Source organism: Harpia harpyja, chromosome 3 (assembly GCF_026419915.1).
Source record: "Harpia harpyja isolate bHarHar1 chromosome 3, bHarHar1 primary haplotype, whole genome shotgun sequence".
NCBI classification, from domain to species: domain Eukaryota; kingdom Metazoa; phylum Chordata; class Aves; order Accipitriformes; family Accipitridae; genus Harpia; species Harpia harpyja.
Genome location: NC_068942.1, coordinates 56,327,017 through 56,335,832, shown reverse-complemented (window position 1 = coordinate 56,335,832; position 8,816 = coordinate 56,327,017). Strand labels below are relative to the sequence as shown.

General features: G+C 42.7%; 1 protein-coding gene across 2 annotated transcripts; it reads left to right on the top strand.

The window, feature by feature from the left end:
* The first annotated feature begins 236 nt into the window (after positions 1–236).
* FAM161B (FAM161 centrosomal protein B) lies at positions 237–8,816 on the top strand. Of its 2 annotated transcripts, XM_052782681.1 has the most exons (8): positions 237–646; positions 1,810–2,372; positions 4,105–4,442; positions 4,827–4,954; positions 5,248–5,415; positions 5,918–6,017; positions 7,385–7,515; positions 7,760–8,816. In XM_052782681.1, the coding sequence occupies exons 1-8, from the start codon at positions 495–497 to the stop codon at positions 7,848–7,850; spliced, it is 1,671 nt and encodes a 556-aa protein (XP_052638641.1). In that variant the 5' UTR covers positions 237–494; the 3' UTR covers positions 7,851–8,816. The 2 variants fall into 2 exon arrangements, 1 of the variants encoding a protein (XP_052638641.1); XR_008234509.1 differs by lacking the exon at positions 5,918–6,017.

Genomic DNA, 8,816 nt, shown 5'->3' with positions numbered 1-8,816 from the left:
CGCCTCCGAGCGGAAGCCGCTCTGAGAAACCATGACAACGCAGCCTGCTCGGGGGGCGGGCACTACACAAAACACCTCTTCCCGAGCACCAATGAGCCAACGGCGGCTGTCCGCTTTGGAGTCCGATTGGGTGCTTGAGGCCAAAAAGGCGGGCCTAGAGAGCCGTCGGCTTCGCTGATTGGCGGGAGCCAGCATCGGTGCCGTTGGAGGGCTGAGGCGGCGGCCTGCAGGTGAGGGGAACGGCCCGGCCTCGGCCCTCCCGGCTTTACCTCAGCCCCGGCGGCGGCGACCGCCGCCGCCGGGGCTGAGGTAAAGCCGGGAGGGCCGAGGCCGGGCCTGGAGTTTGGGGTCGCACCCCCGAAACGACCCACTTCTCGATTTTTTTTAATGTTTTTTTTCCCCCCTTCCAGGTGACACGACATCCCCTCAGAGTGTAAAGGACCAACTCCTGCGTCTCCCGCTACCGGCCGAGGAGCTGGGAGCGGCTTCTCGGGATGGGAGGCCGGAGGTCTCCGTTAGAACTGGGCTTAGCCTACCAGGCAAAGTTAAAGGGTGACGACCTCGGGGTATCCGAAGAGGACGAGGAGCTTGAGGGTTTCAGGCGGGAGGCAGCAGTCCTGCGTGAGAAGCTGTGGGAGGCTCTCAGGTAGGATGGTACCTGGTAAGGATGGCAGAATGGCATGCGGGATTCCTGCTGCTCCTGACCAGTGACGAGGTGGAGCACGAAGTGCTGAGATGCATGTATATAGTACCAAAACGCTGGCCACAAACGTATTCACAGATGGGAGGATGGGACCAACAGGCACCCACGTAAGCAGCTTTCACGTAAAACATGAACAGCACAAATCCCATTCCTGCTCATCAGCTAATCACGCTTAAAATTTGCTAGCAGATCACACACATTTCTATCCAGCATCCAGTCTTCAGAGCTGTGGTCTCTGCAACATCTAGCTCTCAGACCTCTTGTCTTTGTGGTTAGTCCAGCTTGAAGTTCACTATTCACTAGCAGATCACACACACATGCTCTTACGCAGGAAATAGTTTATGAAGAACAGACTGCAGCAATTACCAGGCAAGTGTATTGACCAGGAGCCTGTTTACACATGATCGGCACCCTCTGTTTCCCCCTTTTTCCCATTTTCCTGTTCTTGGTCCACCCTGATCCACCTTGATCTTTCCTTTTACCTGCATTTATTCCTTCCCTAAATATCTCGTGAAGTTTTACTCAGTTTCACAATTGCCCTCAAACATCCTATGAGAAGTTTGCTATTTCAGTGAGACCCATGATAGTCTTGGTCTTCTTATCAGCTACAAAGTTTCCAGCTGAACCTCTCAAGAGTTGCACGAAAGCTGTTCCTTGCAATGGCTCTTCCATCAGCGTCTTAGGAATTATGGTGTTTGGTACTGTTTGTTAGGATTTGTGCATCTGTGCACCTAAATTATTGCCTCTCCTGAGTTTGTCTTTTATGTTGAGTAGCTATCAGCCATATGTCCCTGAAGTTGGAACTTTCTGGTTTACTCGTGGCCTTTCTGGCAATAGAGTGCTACCAGCATAATAAACTGCATTACAAAGCTAAGTAGGCATAACCACCATTTTATATATGGAAAATGGAAAACAAGCAAAGCTCTGCTCACAAACTTTGGTAGCAAAGGAAAATATAGAGCCCGAGAACGATAAGCCCTAGGCCTGACTTTTAAAGACCAGCTCAGCTTATGGTGTCTTTCTCTTAATCAACAGTGTCTCCCTTCTTTTAATTCTATTTTTTTAATAATTTCACTTATTTCCCCTTCATAATGTCTTTGTCTTAGTCGTACATCTGGTAACAAAAGGCAGTCCAGTTCTTTGATCGACCTCACTTCTGACAGTACCTGGGATCAGCAAAAGCCTCACTGGTTTCCTAAATCCCGCTTGAGGCCAAAAAGCGCTTCATCTCCCTGGATTCCTTCCATCACTATCCCTCAGCCTTTCGAAATGACACTGCGGGAAGCTCGCAAAAAGTCCCAGTTGATGAAGTCATATGTGTTTCTTGAACTAGACAAACAGAGAGACAAAAGGCAAAGCCAGGATGAAGCTGAATGTCAGAAGCAATTCCGGGCACAGCCTGTACCTGCCCATGTGTTTCTGCCCCTTTATCAGGAAATAATGGAGCAGAATGAGATTCGCAGGCAAATAGCAACACAGAAGAGAAAAGAGCTGCTACTTTCAACCCAGCGGCCCTTCAGTTTCCTGGAGAAGGAGGAGAAAAAGAAAGAAGCTATCAGACAAAAGTTCCTGGCAGCAGCAACCCCAAATGAGAGCTCCAAACAGAAGCAAGACACTAAAAAAGTTCCTAAATCTACTTATGACCCACTTCTTGGAGACAAACTCAAAGGTAAAATGCCAGGCCTCTTCCTGTAAAAACAGCTCCCTGCCTGTCCCTCACTGTCTCCATGCTGGGAGGTAGGATCATGGCCCACAGGGTGTCACTTGGAGTATAAAGCCAGTATCATTACATCCCCTGGTGTCTCCTGTGTATCACTGGTCATTACATTTCATCTAGATACCCTTACAGTAGAGTGTCGTAAATTTACTAGTCTTGTATCAGTGTCAGTAGCAGCAGTTCTGTGCCACTCCCCAGCACACATGGGTACATCGAGCTCTTCAGACGGATTTCCACACCCCTTTTGCTGCAAATCATGACAGTTTGGGAATCCTTCCCTGCACTGGATTCCATACCTTTGGTTACGCTAAAGGGACTGAGATGACTTGTGGCACAAACGTGAAGACGTATGTAGTGACAGAAGTGTCCAAGGTCCGTGCAGTATCTTGGAACTGACAATTTTACTCCCACCCAAGTGATCTGTGCTACACAGAACCCCTAGGAGAAAAATATCTCCTGAGTCCAAATCAGGCAATTAGTTCAGTTCTAAGTGATAGTGCAGTAGTCCAGTCTCTCCTGCCATCCTCTGATCTTTTCAGTTGCCTTCCCATGTGCTCTCCACCTTAAGTGCTAAAACAGGGGATGTAGGTGCCAGGACCATTCTAGTCAGAGGGACAGCCAAAGACATTTTCCTGATGCTCACTTTCTTTCAGATGGCTTAAGCCCCTACAGTTATAAGTTTGAAGTAAGCAATACAGACTTCACGCTTGAATATAGGAACTAAATCAGTCCTTTATAATTCTCATTGCTTTTCTCACCCCTTTCTTTTTTTTACTGTTTCCCACTGATTTGTTCTTGAGTATACACCAGTTCAGTTTTCATCAGAAAACATTTGTTGTGGTGTGCTAAACTAAATAGATTAGAAAGGTAAAAGAGCAAAGGACAAGCCATTGTTCTGTTTCTATCTGGTATATGAGAAGGGAGGAGGAATGAACATTTCATACCTCAGCCAATGCAAACTTATAAACAGTCTCAAAAATAGTCTTATTTTGCAAACAGCAGTATTGATTTTTTTTTTTCTAAGAGCAAAAAACCAACACACAGCCAACTGTTTTGTCTGCATTTTCACAAATATTTAGCGCTGCACAGGAAAGGACTCAGTTTGATGCTATACCCTGAAACACATTCTTTCTATGGAGAGTTTGTCACAGAAGTCACAAGACACGATCCATCCACCAAATGCTCCTTACTTAAAATCTTTTCCAATATAGACAAACACTGCTGGATATTACATAGAAAAGCCATCATCCGTTACAAGTATATTTGAACAGCCCACTTTGATCACATAGTGAACATAATGACATAAAGCCCCACATGAAAAGTAGAACCTTGATTAACACAGTACTTCTGCAAGACAAAGGGCACAAGTTATCTGGTACCCCTAAGAATAGGAACAGGAAGAGAAGGCCTGTTCAGTAACTTACTCTGATAAGTGAAAGAGATATCTGGAGATTAATGCCTAAGAAAGAGACTCTACCATGTTTTTTCCGGTATCTTTGAACTTTTTTTCCTGGGAGGCAGAGGAGAGTGAGGCTGGAAAGTGGGGAAAGAGAACACAGGATATCTGGTCTCTTCTATATGTGTAGCTGCCACCCTAAAGAAAAGTTTAGAGTTGTGCAGTGGCAATTTCACAGCCTTTTATGTCACTCATATTCTTCTCATTGCTTTGCTTTTGATTCATTAGAAGCTGAACTCTACAGAGAAATCCGCATTCAAATGAGAGCGAAGGATTTGCTTGAGAGCTCCATAGCTCCTATAGATACGAGCAACTGTCGGAGGGAGCCTCAGTCCCGAACTGCCACTAAAACTAAGCAGGAAAGACTTGGCTTCTTGCAGGACAAAAGTTTCAGCTTCAAGCCAAGGATTAATCCCACAATACCGGATTTTGAAGGACTTTACTGGGCATTTCAGACGGAAGCAGTAAGGAGACAAGAAATCAAAGAGGCAACTCGTAATAAGCCATTCAAGCTAAGAACCTCCAATCTCCGTGGCAGGCAGAGGCAGGCTAATGAAAAGATAAAGGTGAGATGACTGGATATTTCTGTGGTACTACTTTCTCCAATCAAGATAGCAACTTCTTAAATTTATAGCATTTATTTATGGATGGTTAATGTCCTGTGACCTCTGTTGTTGTCTTGGGAGTACTGCAGAATTCTAGCACAAACCAGAGAACAAAATTCTACACAGAGATGAGCTATGACAGCTAAGGCTCAACCACCCTTCCATACTCCTAATCACGTCTCCTTCCCCTCATCCCTCAGCCCCTCCCCATGTAAATCCCTACTGATGGAAGAGAGAAGAATGAGTGCATTGCTCACATACCCCAACTGTTCTCTTTGTAGACAAAGAAGAGAGGAGATTCTGTACTATGAACAAACACACTGAATAGAGTTCCATTTTTTTCAGGATTCTCATCAACTTTCCAAGGTTTCAGTACAAAAAAGTCATTCTCTGACCGGACTTTCCTCTCTCTCTTCCAACACTCTTCCAGTGCATATTACAGATGCAACTAGAAAAAGGGAATCTGCTATTAGGTAAGTAGAAAAGTTTGTCTACAAGACTATACACCAACTAATGACCAAAATGGAGGGAAAAAAGTCAGTGTTTTCCCACATCACGTCAACTACATCAGTAATACTTTTCCTAAATGTTTCTCTGTCTGCTTTCTTTGCTAACTCTTGCCCTGCTTCCCAGTTGATTTGGGAGCTGCAGACTCATATGTCTGAAATTTTGCTTTTCTCCTTAGAGGACTACAAAAGTGAAATTCCCCACTAGCATGTAGTCTGGCAGTCTTAAGTGAGCTCCTTAGTAACTTTTTTCTATACAGACACTCCCAAGATAACAAAAAGGAAGGGGACAAAGAAGGAATTTATTGGCTGGAGAAACAGAAAAAGAAATGTCAAGCTATGCGAAAGTCAGTGAACAGCCGAGCAAAAGCCCTGGATCCGCATAAAAGTTTGGAGGAAACACACAAGGAGAAGTTCAAGCAGAACTGGTCAGTATCCTATTCTGCACAGAAATAACCATTTGCTCTAGTAACTGGGGATCATCGGATAATTCTTTAGGAGGAATTCAGTCTAAGAACATTCGTAGCCCAACTTTTTTGGTTGTCATACCCATTCCACATTCATTTGGATTTCTTGACAATTCCACGCTACCCCTTCCATACAGAAGAACTTCCTTTAGATTAACATTTGTAGAAACTAATTTGTACAAACCAATTTGTAAAAACCAACTGAAATGTATAATTTGGTAAGGCACACATGAGACAAGGTTTTCTAAAAGTGTGAACACTGGTTCTCTGCTTACAGTCTAGTAGTAAACGTTTGCTAATAGGTCCATAACTTGCCAGCAATAGGATTTTTTTTGCCCAGCATTCTGAATCAAGGGAATTATCAGAGCTATTTAAAGGACAAAACAGTTATTGAGAATTCCTCGTTCCTGATGAGCTACAATCAGAGGGAACCTGCATTAGACAGGCGACTTTTCCATTTCAGGCAAAATATGAGAGAGAGAACAAAGGAATACAGAAAGGAGCTGGAAGAAATGCAGCTGCGAGTCAAGAATAGACCATACCTCTTTGAACAGGTCACCAAGGTAACTGGTCAAAGTTCCAGACTGTTTCTGGGTCACAGGATACATTGTCTTTCATTTAAGACAGGCATGAAGAAATCTAGTCTCAAGTCAATTCACAGATAAGAAGGTGCAAATGGTTGCATAGTCTGTTGACTACACTCAAAATAACACATGGAAGGGCCACCCAAGTGTAATTTAAATTCCTTCCCACCAGTTGAAAAAACACTCAGTCTTGGTTGTAGAGCTTTCCAGTCCCTAGTATATACTGCAATCAAAATATATGGTCTGATCAAAATCAAGGCCTTATCACACCAGAAATTATATGAATACCTATTCTGCACCGGAATACCATAGCCTACAGTCTAGAAATTTTAAACTTTTTTTTCTTAAAACCCTCTCCAGTTGAGCACTTTTTCTTTGTACCTCTAGTGCTACTAGAAAAACATTAATGACAGTTACGTCACTTATATCATCTGCAAGCTCTGTTATCTGGGGTTGTGTTCAGCACATCTCATCCATCACATAGTACCAGCTGCAAATCTGTATTGCACTTGAGGTATAGATGCAATCTTTACTCTCTATAAAGTATCTTTTTTCCCTGGGTTTTCTCTTTCAGTTCTGTCTCCTTGCAGGGATGGTATCTGGTTAGAGACATAGTGACAATACATTGACAATACGCTGATTTAAGATTTCTCAATAGAAAGTACCCTCCTGGGTCAGGCTTTCTGTTCAGATGAGTGGTTAATGGAGGCAGAGAACACATTCGTATGATAAATATTGGTAACATTCCTGTTTGCCAGGCTGGTAAGGATTCACCAGTATTGATAGCATTTACTCATGTTAAGACTTCTATCCTTCCGTATAGAACACCTTAATCTTTAGGAACTGGTCAATCCCTCTGGAAAACTGTCATCTCAGACTATATTAATTAGCAAGGTTTATTTGGAGGCAATGGGGATATAGGATCAAGGATGCTTGGTTTTCAGTTTCATGAAGATAAGCTGATAGGAAGCTATTTCACAGGTCCTCTCCATTTATTGAACTCCACTGTTGTTAGTGTTTACAGAATTTCTCACAACCCTTTTTTTGCACATGTTCTCAATTTGAGTGTCAGAGTCAGGGCTCAGACACAAGTATGCTAGTCTGGTAAGACTAGAATGCTGTAGAAGCAGAACAGAAGCAGGAAAAGGTGAGCTCTGGCCTTGAGAAATGCGAGACATTGTCCTAGTATTTGGTTTTGGTACTGTACTGGATGGATGACAAAAATTTTGGACAGGGGCTTTGCTCTCATTCTCATTAGGAGTGTCAGCCATGAACTTTAAAACAACTTAACTGTTATGGGGAAGACCCAGTTCTATATGCTTACTGTTTAAGTTTTGATTTCATAGCATGATGCTCGTCAAGGAGCAGAGCGTCGCTACAGACACACCCTCCAGCAGGTTGGGCTAAGTGAAGAATTTGTAAGGAGAAAAGGGAAAGATGCCACTGACTTGCTGGACGAAGAATCTGATGTTCACAGGTAATAAAAACAATGCAATACAGCTCTTTTGCTTTTGACTAGAAGTATTTTCCTTGTTCATGAAAGTGTTCCAGTTTGTATTATCTAGTGTAGGCAAAATTAAATCAACTTCAATCCTCTTATTAAGAATCATGGCTCCTCTATCTTAACTCCTATGACTGCACTGTATTTCTTATGCATGGGACAAAGCAGCAAGTAAGCACTGCAAACCATTTCCAGTATTAGACAGTCACTGTTTCTGCAGAGCGCCCAAGCCTCAGGGTGAAAAGGACAACTGTACTGTACAGGAAGGAGAACCTCAAGAGGAACAGAGCGGAAAGGAAATGGCAACATAAGATCTAGCAGAAGAATCCATTGATCATCTCTTGATTATTTTAATTCAAGATTCTCCAGGTTAATCCTCAGGAACTTTATGGTTTAGGCTGACACTTAAGAATTGCTCTGGGTTAAGTGAGATGTGAGAACTTAGTAAAGGAAAAAAAGACCAGCTGTTGTTTAGAGCATGTCTTGTCCAACCCAGCAAACCCTGCAGCCTCCCTTAGTGTTCACAAGTGTTCCTCGTGTGAGCCATTTCCCTTTCTTTAATAGGCAACAAAACAAGTTAAAAAGGTTGAAGCACTATCTTCGGATAAAAGTAGGCAAGAAAGATTGAAGAGGTGCATCCTCTCTGTTAGCTCCTTGTGTTCATGCCACAGAAGCACACAGAAAGGGGAGAATACCTTTCAGTGTGTTAAACCTTGGTTTACACATACATGTGGTTGAATGCTTTTAAACAAGGTATTTCTAAAAAAACAAAGAGCAGGATTTGACCTACCTTGGGAGAAGACTCAGAGAAGTCCTTCTCTGGTGTTAACTCTTCATTCACTCATTACCAGCTCTGCTCCTTCCTCCCATTAGGAAGAAGTAATAGTCTTTCTATATTAAAAAATCTCCCGTATTTCATTATTTGAAACTGTTTTAACATCTTACCAATTTAGGTCATTAATTTGGCCTGAAAAACAACCAAAATTGTGAAGAGGGTTGTAATTAAACAATGCATCGCTTTGGATTGCTGTTATCCTAATTCTACTATTGCTGTGATATCAAAGATGGACTTTGGTGGAAGAGATATTAGGTGTTACCTGTCAGCATGTTGCACTCAAATGCCTGGCGCATCTTGAATGGTATAGTTCACACATTAGTGGTTTTCCTTTACCTGACAGTAATAACAATCTCAAAAATACAAACCCTTACCACCTGGAATGTTTTCTGAGAATTATGACATCAAAGGACTGTGAGATTAAAAGATTTTTAAATCGCTA

Bases quoted from the DNA above. Each gene is read 5' to 3' on its own strand.
- FAM161B (XM_052782681.1), top strand. From the start codon at position 495: ATGGGAGGCCGGAGGTCTCCGTTAGAACTGGGCTTAGCCTACCAGGCA. The intron at 4,955-5,247 runs GTAAGTAGAAAA...TTTTCTATACAG, and splicing joins AAAAGGGAATCTGCTATTAG to ACACTCCCAAGATAACAAAA. The intron at 7,516-7,759 runs GTAATAAAAACA...CTGTTTCTGCAG, and splicing joins GAAGAATCTGATGTTCACAG to AGCGCCCAAGCCTCAGGGTG.